Source organism: Anolis carolinensis, chromosome 1 (genome assembly GCF_035594765.1).
Source record: "Anolis carolinensis isolate JA03-04 chromosome 1, rAnoCar3.1.pri, whole genome shotgun sequence".
NCBI lineage: Eukaryota > Metazoa > Chordata > Lepidosauria > Squamata > Dactyloidae > Anolis > Anolis carolinensis.
The window spans coordinates 99952928-99969222 of record NC_085841.1 but is presented as its reverse complement, the minus strand read 5'-3'; the positions used below and the strand labels follow the sequence as shown (position 1 = coordinate 99969222).

At 38.3% G+C, this 16295-nt stretch overlaps 1 protein-coding gene across 4 annotated transcripts in view; it reads right to left on the bottom strand.

The window, feature by feature from the left end:
• The window catches only part of cdk19 (cyclin dependent kinase 19), a 160840-nt gene that overhangs the window by 93548 nt on the left and 50997 nt on the right, over positions 1-16295 (bottom strand). For all 4 annotated transcript variants that reach the window (XM_062968995.1, XM_062968994.1, XM_062968993.1 and 1 more), the window contains one exon: positions 9004-9114. In XM_062968995.1, coding sequence (XP_062825065.1) covers positions 9004-9114 — 111 coding nt within the window. The remainder of the gene's footprint in view (positions 1-9003; positions 9115-16295) is intronic.

Sequence of the window (16295 nt, the reverse complement as noted above, 5' to 3'; positions counted from 1 at the left end):
TATTATTCTTCTGAATCTTAGTTCAATTAAAGTCCTTGCAACTATACATCTTCTGGATTGGAGACATCTGGATCAAGCCTCCTATCAGGCATGGTCAGTAGCATGCATATTCATAGTCTTTTGTTACGACCTGCCTCTTTCAGCACAGTATTACAGTGCAGCTTTTAAACTTTGGAATACAATACTTTTAGGCTCTTGTCTCTCAAGGAGTTAGCTTAGCAAATTATCTTATCTCCAGCAGGAAAAGTCCAAGCTTTTAATTGTCAAAGGAACTTATTTATAGCTTCAGTGCTCAGTGCTAAATCAAATAAACGTAAATCATGTGCTTACTTAAGAGAAGAAGAGTTGGAGCCTTATGCGGAGAGATCGTGGAGACGGGAGGATTTCTCTGTGCCTTCGAGCTTTCCATTCGAGATGCTCTTTGCCGGCAGACACTCTCCTCTCTTTGTCTCGCCCAAAGATGAGGAATTTGAGGGGTGAAGATAACCTTTCCCCTCACCGTCTATCTCCGATGCACGGAGCTGAGGCTCCATGCGGCTTTCTCTCCTCAGCTCCAACCGGAAGTCCCTTTTCCTGTATGATTTTTAACAGCTGTCTCCTGATGAAAAGCTGGTAGAGTATTGAAAGCTTATATGAAATGTCTTGGGCATTTGTCCAACAATTGCACCCTTCTTCTGGGGGCTTTGTTTTATTTTACTGTATGGTCAACACAACACAGGTCAATACCCCTGAATATACTTAGTGTAAGAAAAAAAAGATTTGGAATTCTCGGTTTGAATATCTACCAGGCAAAAAAAGAAAGAACAGCCTAGGATGAGAGATACTAAAGCAGATATTTCTGAAGATCTAGGACAGAAAATACTTTGTTAAACCAACCAACTTCAACAGAAAAAAAGGGTTGAATCTGAAGCATAGCTTGTCATGGATTAGCCTCAACTCCACTTTCCAATTTGGTGACATATGGAATTTTAAAGCGCAGAAGGACTAGTCATACTAAAGTGGTCTTTCTCTACTAGCTCAAGTCCATATACACTGGGGAGCTCAGGGTAAACTGAAGCTTCACACCAGGAACCAGACTTTCCCCCATCTGCCACAGAAATCCACTCTTCCTTTGTCAGTTTTCACTCATGGTCAGAATTATATGTATGCTAAGTCCAGCCTTCCCTCTTAACCAAGGTTTGCAGACTTTCTTCAGATCTATTTAACTTGGTTAAATTATTACCCTGGTGACCACCCATAACCAGTTTTAAAAGACATATTAAGCCCAACAAGAAAAGACAGGGCAAAATTAATGGCAAAGAAAGGATGAGAAACAGGAAAGAAAGTGTTGATTTAAGTCTGACTTGCAGAAAGTTATTTGCAGGGAGTCAGCATTATATTCACACTACTTAACCAAGCTTGCTCAGATTTCTGTACAATTAGGATTAAGAATAAGATCTCAAAGGGAAGAGAAACCAAAACTCTTTGGTCTATGTCACTCAGAATCTCTTGGTCGCCTTGGTGGATGACCTCCGAAGAGAACTAGACAGGAGGAGTGTGTCCCTGTTGGTTCTCCTGGATATCTGAGCGGCTTTCGCTACCATCGACCATGGTATCCTTCTGGGACGGCTCTCTGGAATAGGTATTGGGGGCATTGCTTTGCAATGGCTCCGCTCCTTCCTGATGTTGTGACTCAGCTGGAACCTCAGATTGACTCTGATGAGGATGATGGATTCAGGTTCACAGTCAGGTTCAAAATGTCCCTGTTGTAGAAGATGAGGAACAGGGAGTGCTAGTTCATTTTCCCACAGCAAGGAATGATGTTGTTGATACTGAAACTAGCCAAGTGCAAATGGACTTGGAAAAGGAGGACAGTTCTCAGTCTGATAATGAGGCTCAGCAAACTAACGAGCAGGCTGACCTTGACAAAACAGGTTCCTTAGATCGAGCTGACCGTTTGGAATTCAGGGTTCGGAGGAATGTGAGAATTGCAAACAAGAGGGAGGCTCGAGGCCAAAGAAATGCTTTCATGCTTTGCAAAGGGTATTAAAGCAATGTGTTTGGAGACAAACCTTTGTCAAAGCAACTTTTGTTCAACCAAGAAGCAAGCTCTCGTTTTCCTGGATTACCTTGCAGCTTTTGTGTTCATGTTCTTGGGACTTTGTCATGCTCTATTGGAACCTTGTTTATTCCTCGTGACTTCTGGATTTATGCTCTATGGCTTTATTTTGTAACCATTTTTGGAACTTTACTTTTGCTTTTAAAGAACCTTTTAACTTCTATTTTCTAATAAATCAAAAAGACTTCAACCTGTGTGTAGTTTGGTGTATATAGCAAGGTGAAGCTAACCTGAGTCCCCTTGGGTGAGAAGGGGGGGTTGATCGGGGTATTGGGTGGCAACCTGTGCTCGATGGGGTTACGCTCCCCCTGAGAACACAGGTCCGCAGCTTGGGGGTCCTCCTGGACTCAGCGCTGTCGCTTGACTCTCAGGTGTTGAAGATGGCCGGGAGGGCCTTTGCACAGTTAAAATTAGTGTGCCAGCTGCGACCATGCCTCGAGAAGCCTGATTTGGCCATGGTGGTCCATGCCTTGGTTATATCTACACTGGATTACTGTAATGCACTCTACGTGGGGCTGCCCTTGAAGACGTTCCAGAAACTTCAGCTAGTTTAAAGCCAGACTCCTGACAGGAGCTAATTATAGGGACCGAACAACTTCCTTACTAAAACAGCTCTACTGGCTGCCAATCAGCTGCCGGGCCCAATTCAAGGTGCAGGCCATGACCTATAAAGCCCTAAACGGTTCAGGCCCCACCTATCTTTGCGATCGCATTTCCCTCTATGCCCCAGCGCAGACCCTTAGATCTTCTGGTGAGGCGCTCCTCTCGATCCCGCTGCCATCTCAGGTACGGCTGGTGGGGACAAGTGAGAGGGCATTTTCAGTGGTGGCCCCCCGCCTCTGGAACGTCCTACCCAAAGAGCTAAGGTTAGCCCCATCATTAACATATTTTTGTAGGGATTTGAAAACTTGGTGGTTCCAACAGGTTTTTTGGAAATGATTAACCTGACGCCTTAGGCGCCACTTTAGCCATTAAATGGAAACTGGGATCGAAATTGGCTTTTTGGAAGTGCTTACTTTGCAATTCTAGACACCACACTTGATTATTACATGACATTTATTCTGTACTTTACCCGCTCTTTTGATCTTGTTTTGGTGTTTATTCTATTAGTCCTACCTGATAGCTATACAGTAGGCTGAAGTGTGGAATTTTGGCATAGGTTCCTTGCTATCAGTCACATTTTGCCTTGGCTTTATGCCATTTTTACCATATGAGTCCTATTCCGGCCATACTGCCATCTTGCCTGATTTATATATTTTATATATTACACCCATACGTTGTAGAACCACTCAATGGAGTGATCTGCAATTACTCTTGCTAGGAGTTATATTGTTTTAAAATGTTGGAATTTTATGTTTGTTAATTGCTATTATATCGGTTCTTGTGTTTTGTATTATGTATATGTATTGAATGTTTTTATGATGTGTAAACTGCTCTGAGTCCTTATCGGAGATAGAGCGGTAAATAAATAAAGTTTTGTTGTTGTTGTTGTTGTTGTTGTTGTAGCAGCAGCAGTATGAGCACCATAAAGCTGGGGGAACCTGGGAATTGTAATGCAATACAGTAATTTTTCCAAACTCTGGTCCTAACGAATTCCTTACATTTAAATAGCAGATAGAGCTATTAAAGAGTGAAGCTGAATTATACACTTTTCATAGGATTTTTAATAGTACAGTAGAGTCTCACTTATCCAACATAAATGGGCCGGCAGAACGTTGGATAAGCGAATATGTTGGATAATAAGGAGGGATTAAGGAAAAGCCTATTAAACATCAAATTAGGTTATGATTTTACAAATTAAGCACCAAAACATGTTATACAACAAATTTGACAGAAAAAGTAGTGCAATATGCAGTAATGCTATGTAGCAATTACTGTATTTACAAATTTAGCACCAAAATATCACGATGCATTGAAAACATTGACTACAAAAATGTGCTGGGTAATCCAGAATGTTGGATAAGCGAGTGTTGGATAAGTGAGACTCTACTGTATTTGTTGTAAGTTATTAATTTGTTGTATATGGTGCAGGCAAATTTGGTTTTCCTTTAAAGTGTTTTATGATGTTTTAGTTGAATATGTATTTATGTATTTGTGTGCTTTTTAAACCATTGTATGCTGCTTTGAATCCCACCCATGGGAGAAAATTGGGATAAAAATGAATTAATAATAATAATAATAACAATAACAATAATAGGAACGTATCTACAAAGGAAAAGAATTTTGGTAAGAAATGCCTCAGCATTATGCAATGATTCTGCACTACTACCTCAAACTGAGGGAAACTACACAATTGGTCACAATTTTCATGCAATGGATGCCTTCCAGATATAGGATTACTTATTAATTCAGGATTTAACCTGGTAAGTGCCCAGCACATAAAATGCCTTAGTTTAGAATATAAATTAAGACCTGAGAACTTAATATTCACATAACTGTTCAGCAGATTAAAAAAAACCTTTTAAGTACTAAGAATATGGAGATCACAGTACTGATAATTCAAAATGCAGTATGCCTAAGGTTTTTCTCCATTTCCTTTGGAATGCAATCATCATAAAGATAGAGAGACAGTCAATAAATGTATATAATGCCTTAAAACTCCCAGTGAGAAACTACCTATACTTGTTTCTTGAAAAAGTATTTCCATTTAGAAACTGGAGAAATTATTATTTTCTGAAAGAAAATGTGAGGGAATTAATATTACAGGTAGTATACTGAGAAATCAAATGTGCAGGCTTCTGCTGAATACTGACACATTCCCTCTGAAAACCCAGATTCACATTTTGAGTGTTCTCCTGAATTAAATTGAACTTGGATGTTCAAATTTAAAAGTGGACAGAAATGCTTTCACACAATTAAAACTAGTACACCAACTGCATCCATTTCTTATGATATTTGGCCAAATGATATATGCCTTATTTACAGCCTGTATGAATTACTGCAATGTGCTTTATGTGGAGCTGTGTAGATACAGCCAGTTTGCTAACACAAGTTATACAGGAAATGTATGACTCCTTTATTGTAACACCCTCAGTCAATTTCTGGGCACAATTAAATGTGTGGTTTATAACTTGTAATGCTTGGGTCCAAACTATCCAAAGGATCGCATCTTTCCATGTGAGCCTATGCTAGGAAGGGATTATCTCTCCAAACTGTATCATCGTCGTCGTCGTCTTCAACATAGGCGGTCCATTCACTTAGATATATTTTGCAGTAGTGAAAAGGGATTATCTGCCTGTCTAAGTTAGCAACATTCTCCTGATTTCCCCATCCCACTGCACCCAATCAAGCCATTTCAGAAAGTTTCCTGATCCTCAAAACTGTTTTTTAGGAAAACACAATGAGTTTATGTGAAGCAAGGCGTCAGGAAAGACCTATTAAACAAGGTACATTCCAATTTTCTATTGCTGGATTCAACCTTTAAATATTTATGTATTTTTTAATTTCTTCTGGTAAAACATATGATCCCAACATCATCTTACCTTTAGACTGGATAAGAACTTTTTATACCTCACCTGATTCATGACTGCTTCAATTGGTTCTTCAAATATATACACTGCGCTTACATCTTGCCTTTTTGCCAACACGCTTTAAGGCAGCACACATAGTTCTCCTCCTCCCATTTTATCCTCACAACAATCCTCTGAGGTTGAGGTTTAGTTGAGAAATAGTGACCAGCCCAAAATGAACCACTGAAAATTCATGCTTGGGTTTCTATATCATTAGGCCCACACCAAATTACTATACCATGCTGGCTCTCAATTTGAACTATAAATACAGTTCAGACTATTCTATTCTCCATCCTAAAAGCATCAACTGATACAAATCAATTTTAGCACAGTTCATGCAAGATAGAAATATGCCAAGAATGTAAATGATCTTCATGAATGAAATATGTCTCTAAACATGTGGATTTTAAAGCTAATTTTTGAAGGAGGAGAGTGAAGGAGTTTTACATACGTAAATTGGGAGGCTGTTCCAAGTATTAGAGGCAGCATGGAAAGAGACAAAGTTGGGAGTGAGCAAAAACACAATGGGGAAATATGGATGGATACTTTAGGACAAATGACAAAGGGGGCATTATTCAAAAGATAGGGGACAAAATTTTGGCCATCACCCAATTTCAGACACTCCAAATGAAACAAATATTTCTCAAAAAATCTCTCTGGGTTCAAAAACAGATAGTATAAAATAGTTTATGGCTGTGTCTATAACAACATTTTCTCACATAATATTTCATTGATAAAGATCTTCATTAGTCCCAATTCCCCCCCATAACTCGGAACTTCTCCTTTCAAGAATGCCTTAATCCCTAAAGGCTGGACAAGTGCAATTATACATTTTTCCCTACAGACCATTCAATATTTTATATACCTTGTTTCCCTGAAAATAAGACATCCCCAGAAAATAAGACCTAGTAGAGGTTTTGCTGAATTGCTAAATATAAGGCCTCCCCCGAAAGTAAGACCTAGCAAAGTTTTTGTTTGGAAGCATGCAGGATCAGTAAATGTACATACCATAGATTGTTGTACATGGAAATAAAAGTAGTAACAAGAAATAATAATAATAATAATAATAATAATAATAATAATAATAATAACTTTATTCTTGTATCCCACCTGCATCTCCCAGAAGGGACTCAGGGCAGCTTACACAGGGACAAGCCCAACAACAACATAAATTTACATACGAAAAGAAATTTAAAACAGTAATTTTAAAACAGTATAGCAATAAAATATATTCTTGAAAAGATTCACAGTTTGGTTATGCTGTTTTGTGATGACAACTACTGTACAGTAGATAATAAATTTTCATTTTTAAAAATTCAACCATAAATGTGAATTTGTCTTTGTGGAAAACTAAGACATCCCCTGAAAATAAGACCTAGTGCATCTTTGGGAGCAAAAATTAATATAAGACACTGTCTTATTTTCGGGGAAACAGGGTAGTATATAGAGACTGTGAGAATAAGAATAGAGATGGAGACAAAGAGGCAATCTACTAGAGGGATAACAAAGTTACTAGATTTAAGACCTTGGAGTTTCCACATTCTGGCATTCAACTTTAGTGTTATCACACAAATAATATTTTAAAAAATGATTTTCCTGATAAAAGTTGAGGGTTTACGGCAATGGTCAACAACAAATACGGCATATAATTTTGGATCAATTTATATTAATTCATGAGGTTTATTCTACACAGAGCAGTCCAAAGTAGCTCCGTGTACATAAATGACCAAGGAGACAGGTCCAATTACGTGGTTGCTTCCTCACAACAAATTCACCCTGTTATATGGGGGAAATATTTTCATGTGAAGAAACCATTGCATTGGTCCCATGTGTTATGAACTTATGTGAAAAAGCATGGGGTTATATCATGGCAGTTGGCATGAAGTTGGCCGTAGGCTGTGTCATCTGTAAAAATACTTTAACCTCTCTAATGAGAGAAAATCTGGAAGTGAAGCAACAACAGTTCAAATGACAAATGCATGCAAATACTGAAAATGTTTATATGAAAATTGTTAGTAAAGAGACAGCCTAGAAGAGTGATACAGTTATGGTGTGATGCATGGAAAGAGACACGAAAAGCTAGACAAAACACAGTGAAAGAAACACACTTTGTGTTATGACTACATAATAGGCAGCCAGAAAGCAAACCAAAAAAATGGTTGGTTGTTGGATAACTACAGCAGTATTAGAAGAGTGAGCTCTGCAAACTGGCTCTTTAAGCATGTTGATATTAGCAGCAAAACATTATTTTGTGGTTGTGCTTAAAAAGCTAGTAAACTCAATCAATGTAGAGGGTATATACATATAAAAAGAAGTTATTCATAATGAAACTGACATTTTTTAGCTATGAGATATACATTCATTCTTTATGTCATTAATTGTGATGAGTAAAACTTCAAAAGTGGGTGCAAATTAGTAAATCTGTAAGAACAAGTCTACCAAATGAAATTATAAGGCACATGCAGTAGCATGAAATGTCACAACTTTGCATCATTTTGATCCAAGTTTATTTTTTACTTTGAACATGTTGGGCATGTATTTTCTCTGGCAGTAAATTGTTTCATATGATTTCCATAATGGATTTTGATCACCGCTATCATGTAAACAACACAGAAATTTGTCATAGGCAAATGTAACATTTATGTTAGAATAATCCCAATTCAGTATAATTTCAAATGATCTGTCAGGCAGAGATTTTAAAAGTACTTCTGCCAGAAATTTATCACAAAACTGCTAAAAGCATATGTTTTGACAGAAGAATTCAGGAATATTCAATGATGGTACATATAAAATCCCAGCTTCAATACAATATCTGAAAAGACGTAAAAATACATCTGCCACAGAAAAATGCACTGCAAACTGAAGGTATAGAACACTTTTTAACGTCAAACTACATACATTTCAAAAATCTGTCATACGATCTTCAAAGTTTCCATTGTTTCTTTAAAGCAGCTGCTGAGGCCCCCTTTCCCAGATTCTTCTACTTTCAATCTAATCGAAACCTATAATCTGTACCCATTAATTAAAAATCTGATGACAGTTACACAGCCAAATATCTCGAGTCTTCCCTCTTTTTGAACCAATGTATTGTGAATATAGAAGAAAGAGTCCGATAAACAACCACAAAATTGGCTATTAAAAACTAAGTTGGGGAAGGGACAGGAACGTCTCAATTTCCAAGAAATAGTTAATTTTAAATGCAATTCTTATTTGGTAAGAGGAAAAGAACAAATGGGGAAGGAAAGTAAGTCTCCATTTTCCAGTTATAAAATGAAGAAAGTACATAAAAATGACAAAACTTTGTAATTTATTCTGATTTCAAGAGCCATGCACACTTTTAGAGCCCCCCCCCACAACCAGGAAATCCAAACTGTTATTACTAAAATAAAAACTTACCCACAAATCATGTTCAGCATAATCAAACAGCAGCCACACCTTTCTGTCACTATGAGAAAGGAAAACCTTCTGCAATGCAATCACATTAGGATGCTTCAGTTCTCGCAAAAGCTGCAAGTGAAGAGACAGAGATCATCAATATTTCTGTCCTCACAAATAGATCATTTTCATTTAATTTCCCAGAACATATATATGTTATCCATGCATGTCAGGAGAATTGCAGCAGATGAATGAAACACATATTGTCTCAAATTGGCCTGGAAACAGGAATCCATGCAGCAACAAAGAATTGTAATTAGGTTCCAGTTCCTTAGTTAGGAAGCTTAATAGAGGGTGGTATTAAAGCTGAGTTTCAATTATTTAGTTTGAAACTTCAAGGAAACAGTAATCCTAGCTTTTGCAAAAATTTCCTCAACTTAAAAGACTATATTCTCTCCAGGCAAAACCATTTTGGATACCACACATTGATAGTTCATATCCTAATAACATGGGCACATCCAAAAACTGGTGGAGACATGGGACAAGGGCCATTCATATTCTCTCCCCCCCTCCTCCTTCTAACACACACAGAAGCATTTACATAGAGATACAGACACCACCACCACCACCCCAAAAAAACCCACTCCAACGGAGGCTTATTAAAAATCAGATCAGAGGGGGGAGAAGAATAAAATCTATTTTTTTTCAATCACACAAATAAAATTTGCAGTGGGAAATATCTCCAGTCACGGGGATGATACTAACCTGGTCTGAATAGAGGGAATGAGGCTTGTGGGCAGGGTTACAGACTCCCAGTGGGTTATATCTATCCCATAGGTTGGAGGTTCTTTATTCCTCTCTAATACGACTAAGTATTTTTTGTGTTGGTAAGTCAATGAGACAATATCTAGCTTATCTCTCTGAAACCTACTCAATGCTATAAATCTGTACCAGCAATATTTTCCCATTTTGCACAAAAGCTGGAAACTTTTTCTTGGAATCTCTATGCTTTTCCATATCACTGGCTTCTCTATTGTTCAGTCAAGAAGACAATAATGCTGCTGTTAGACAAACCTTTTTATTATAAACTCTATTCATTTAACAATAAGTTACATCTAAAGTTGCCGTTCTCACAGAATGACTGCACTCCTTGCACCAGAGTGTTATATGAGAAAAGACTACATTTATACATTATATTCTGTTTGTGCAATTTCTTACATTAGTAAAAAATATAACTACCACAAAAGTTCCCTATTGCAACACTGCTTAACTCTATAAGCAGTCCAGATAGCTATTTTCCTTTATGTTATTATTCTTAGGACCAGCCCCTAATCACTTAGTTTGTACAACAGTATCAATAAGTCAAATGCAGAAAGCTGAAAACGGTTATCTGCACAAGTGTGAGAGAACAGCATGAAGCAGAAGTGTTAAAAAAAAATAAGAAATATTAATTGTTGCTATGTACTCTTGCTCAGACATGCATATAAACTCTCATGTCTATCCAACAAACTAGGAAATATTGGAATTTTTTTCCAGAGGCATGGCACATACTTGGCAGATTATGTACTGTGCTAAAGTTGATAAATGAACTCACAAACAAGGATTAAGAATGAGTAATGCAAGTTTTAATCTATGACATTTTAGTACAACAATCTTTAATCCTGGAACAGTAGCATTTTCCCACTAATAAAAGCAAAGAAAAAGAGAAAAAAAATATGTTGGAATTATGGTTCAGCAAATAAGAAATGGGAATGGAAGTAGGGAAGAGGGCAGGTGTCTTCTGGAGAGTAAGCACAACTGGAAAAGTTCAGGTGCCAGTGAAGAGGAGCATGAATAGATTGATAACAGGCGTGGACAGCTACTGCTCTCCAGATATTGGACAATGAATCACTGCAATGAATCACTCTGACCAGGAGGTCATGAGTTCGAGGCCCACTCGGAGCCTATGTTTGTCTGTCTTTGTTCTATGTTAAAAGGCATTGAATGTTTGCCTATATGTGTAATGTGATCCGCCCTGAGTCCCCTTCGGGGTGAGAAGGGCGGAATATAAATGCTGTAAATCTATATATATAAAAGAGTGATGGCATCAGGGCAGCGGACAAAGCAACAAAACTACAGGCCCCCCAACCTCGAAATTTGACAACACAACCCATCACACATGCCTCAGGGTTGATACAACAAAAAGAAAAGAAAAATAAAGTCCTAATTAGAGGGAGAGCAATAATTGTTTTTATCCAATTGCTGCCAGTTTAGAGGGCTAATCTCTGCCCACTTCGTTGCCTAGCAACCAAGGGACAGCCAGGTTTCAGTTAGGGGACAGGCAAATTTAGGCCTCACTTAGACTTCTTCCACAGATTATCTAATTTGCACTGGATTATATGGCAGTGTAGACTCAAGGCCCTTCCACACAGCTATAGAACCCATTTATAATCTTATATTATCTGCTTTGCACTGGATTATCTTGACTCCACACTGCCATATAATCCACTTCAGTGTGCATTTTATACAGCTGTGAAGGAGCCTCATATAATCCAGTTCTAAGCAGATAATATAAGATTATCAATATACAGTAGACTCTCACTTATCCAACATAAACAGGCCAGCAGGATAAGTAAATATATTGGATAATAAGAAGGGATTCAGGAAAAGCTGATTAAACATCAAATTAGGTAATCATTATACAAATTAAGCACCAAAACATCATATTATACAACAAATTTGACAGAAAAGGTAGTTCCATGCGCAGTAATGCTATGTAGTAATTACAGTAGAGTCTCACTTATCCAACACTCGCTTATCCAACGTTCTGGATTATCCAACGCATTTTTGTAGTCAATGTTTTCAATATATCGTGATATTTTGGTGCTAAATTAATAAATACAGTAATTACTACATAGCATTACTGCGTATTGAACTACTTTTTCTGCCAAATTTGTTGTCTAACATGATGTTTTGGTGTTTCATTTGTAAAATCATAACCTAATTTGATATTTAATAGGCTTTTCCTTAACGCCTCCTTATTATCCAACATATTCGCTTATCCAACATTTTGCCAGCCCACTTATGTTGGATAAGTAAGACTTTACTGTACTGTATTTACAAATTTACCAGTAAAATATCACAATGAATTTAAAACACTGACTACAAAAACATTGATTCTGAAAAGGCAGACTGCGTTGGATAATCCAGAACATTGTATAAGCGAATGTTGGATAAGTGAGATTCTACTTTGATATGAAATAATTTCTAGGATAGAATAATGCAGAACAATATAATCTCTAAAACCAGGACAGTAATAAAAAAATAAAGAAAGTAAATAAAGCAAGGAAATTGGAAATTCCACAAAGGAAACAATCAGGGCCAACTAACACCTCCCAAGAAAGGATTCTTCCAGAAAGGAAGCTGAGAAGGCAGTGAAGCACTATGTATTACCAAAGTCATTATTATTACTATCATTACTATCATTACTATTATTATTATTATTATTATTATTATTATTATTATTATTATTATTATTGTGTTGTGGTCAACCGTGAAAATGAATACAATCTGGCTCCAAGTATTCAAAAACACTAAAATCAGAATATATAAAAATTACTGTGGTATAATAAAACAGAACAATACAAACTCTAAAATCAGAACACTAAATCAAGAACAACACTCTGAAAACAAGGGAATTCCAGACAGGAAAGAATCAGGGCCAGCTAACACCTCCCAACAAAGTATTCCCATCATCAAAGTCTGGCCAATCCTCTGTTTTCTCAGGGCCACAGACAGTAGAAGCACATAAAATATCGCAAACAACACCACTCTGAAAACAAGGCAATTCCAGACAGGAAAGAATCAGGGCCAGCTAACACCTCCCAACAAAAAAATCACTCAGGGAGGAAACAGCTAGGCTTTAAATCTGCAAGGCCATTACATCCTAATCATTTTTCCTAATTGCAGCATTCATACTTGCCTCCAACAGACCAAAAAAAAAAAAAAACAATCAGAAATATTGTATATTCACAACCTTTAGGAAATAATATCCCCTGATGGCACAGCATGTTAAAGCGCTGAGCTGCTGAACTTCTGGACCGAAAGGCCACAGGTTTGAATTGGGGGAGCGGAGAGAGCCCCCACTGTTAGCCCCAGCTTCTGCCAACCCAGAAGTTCGAAAACATGTAAATGTGAGTGCATCAATAGGTACTGCTCTGGCGGGAAGGTAACACCGCTCCATGCAGTCATCCCACATGAACTTGGAGGAGTCTACGAACAACGCCGGCTCTTCGGCTTAGAAATGGAGATGAGCGCCAACCCCCAGAATCAGACATGACTGGACTTAACGTCAGGGGAAAACGTTTACCCTTTACCTTAACTACCACCAATTCCTCAATACTTTATTTCCCATACCACCATTCTTCGCCACAGCAACACGTGGCCGGGCACAGCTAGTAAATAAATAAATAAATAAATTTGGCTAAGCTGCCTAGGGCTAATGGAAATTTCAGTCCACCAATATCTAGGGAAACATCAGTCATTCACCCCTTTTTACAACAGTATCTAGGGCAGGGGTCCCCAAACTTTTAAAGCAGAGGGCTGGTCCACAATCCTTCAGACTGTGGAGGGGCCGAATTATCATTTGGAAAAAAAATACAAACAAATTCCTATGCACACTGCACATGTCTTATTTGTAGTGCAAAACAACAACAACAATGAAAGTACAATACAATATTTAAAAATGAAAACAATTGTAACCAACATTAACCTATCAGGATTTCAATGGGAAGTGTGGGCCTGCTTCTGGCCAATGAGATAGTCAAGTTAATTAGGATTGTTGTTGTTGTTGTGTGCCTTCAAGTTATTTCAGACTTTGGGCGAGCCTAAGTCTAAAATTATTTATTTATTCATTTACTACATTTATTTATTACATTTATATCCTGCCCTTCTCACCCTGAAGGGGACTCAGAGCAGCTGTATGTACATACAATATATTATATTATTAGCATAGCACAATATTAGCATTATATATTACTATATTGAACTATACCACTATACTGTAATATTATATGTAATATATATCATATAATTAATCTCATTATATGGAATTATTAGTATTATATTGTATAACATTATATGATTATTAATATTATATGTATATACAATATATTATATTATTTAAAATGATATAAAATATTATATTATAAAACTGAGGGCGGGGGCCAGGTAAATGACCTTGGAGGGCCGCATTCGGCCCCCGGGCCTTAGTTTGGGGACCCCTGATCTAGGGGAAGAACTAAAAGAAGAAAGTATAATATATAAGTTAACTTCAAAAAGGAAAACAAAGTATTTTTTCTTCTTTTTTGCTTTTTATTACATCACATACATTTTGAAACTAAAATCAAGCAGAGTATTTTGGCACTTGAATAGACTTGAATTCACAACACATAATAACAACAACAACAACAACAACAACAACAATAATAATAATAATAATAATAATAATAGCTGGCATTTGGAAACAATAAACACTGACAAAATTACGATCTGTCAACTGCAAAAGGCCACCTTACTGGGATCTGCAGGCATCATCCGAAAATACATCACACAGTCCTAAACGCTTGGGAAGTGTTCGACTTGTGATTTTGTGATATGAAATCCAGCATATCTATCTTGTTTGCTGTGTCATACTATGTTGTTGTGTCAATAATAATAATAATAATAATAATAATAATAATAATACTTTATTTTTGTATCCCGCCACCATCTCCCTGAAGGGACTCGGGGCAGCTAACATGGGGTCAAGCCCAGAAAAAACAAGGTATAAACAAGTTAAAATATAAAACAAAACAATAAAATAACAAGCAGTATAAAATCAAATACAAATTCAAGCACTGTTATACAAATACATAAAACAAGATAAAAGTTTTAAAAAAGTATCAGTTTCACCGCCAAAAGGACAAAAGGATAAAAATGGGGACAAAGCAAAGTGTGTAATAACTAGGTTATTCCATAAAGTGCCTGGCCAAGTGTTCCAAAGTTTCCTAAGATGATGTTAGGGGTAGGATGGGGTGGGACCAGAGATAAAGTGCAGAATAGCAGCATGGTTGTCAAGGGGTCTGTAGTGTCTTGTTTAATCAAAAGCGCATTGAAAGAACCATGTCTTAAGTTGTTTAATAAAAGTAGACAGGGTTGGGGGCAGACTAATCTCCCTGGGGAGGGAGTTCCAGAGACGAGGGGCCACCACAGAGAAGGCTCTCTCTCTCGTCCCCACCAACTGATCCTGTGATGTTGGAGGGAACGAGAGGAGAGCCTCCCCAGAAGATCGCAGAGATCGTGTGGACTCATGGGGGGAAAGGCATTCACAAAGGTAGGCAGGTCCCGAACTATGCAGGGCTTTGTAGATGATTACCTGCACCTTGAATTGGGACCGGAAAATGATCGGCAGCCAATGGAGCTCCTTAAACAAGGGGGTAGACCTCTCCCTGTAGGTTGCTCCAGTTAGCAGTCCGGCTTCCAATCGTTGGACTAGTTGTAATTTCCGGGCTGTCTTCAAGGGCAGCCCCACGTAGAGTGCATTGCAATAATCCATTCTGGAGGTAACTAAGGCGTGGACCACCATGGCCAAGTCAGACTTCATGAGGTATGGTCGCAGTTGGCGCACAAGTTTTAATTGTGCAAAGGCCCTCCCGGCCACTGCCGACACCTGAACATCAAGTGTCAGCGTTGAGTCCAGGAGGACCTCCAGACTGCGGACCTGTGCCTTCAGGGGGAGTGCGACCCCATCGAGCACAGGTTGCCACTCTAAGCCCCGATCAGCCAAGCGACTGACTTGGAGGACCTCTGTCTTATCAAGATTAAGCTTCAACTTGTTCGCCTTCATCCAGCACAGCACAGTGGCCAAGCACTGGTCCAGAATTCGAGGGGCTTCCTTGGAAAAAAGTAGTAGAGTGTAATCTGCGTAGAGATGGCACCGAACTCCAAAACTCCGGATGGCCTTACCCAGCGGTTTCATGTAGATATTAAAAAGCATGGGGGACAGAATAGAACCTTGTGGGACCTCACAGGTCAATGGCCAGGGGTCCGAGCAGGTGTCCCCCAGCTTCACCAACTGGGAATGGCCCTCCAGGAAGGACTGGAGCCACTGCAAAGCAGTGCCCCCAAGGCCCATCCCGGAGGGCCGTCCCAGAAGGATACCATGGTCGATGGTATCGAAAGCCACTGAGATGTCCAAGAGACTCAGTAGGATCACACTCCCCCTGTCCAGTTCCCTGTGGAAGTCATCCACCAAGGTGACCAAAGCTGTCTTGGTACTGTGCCCAGGCCTGAAA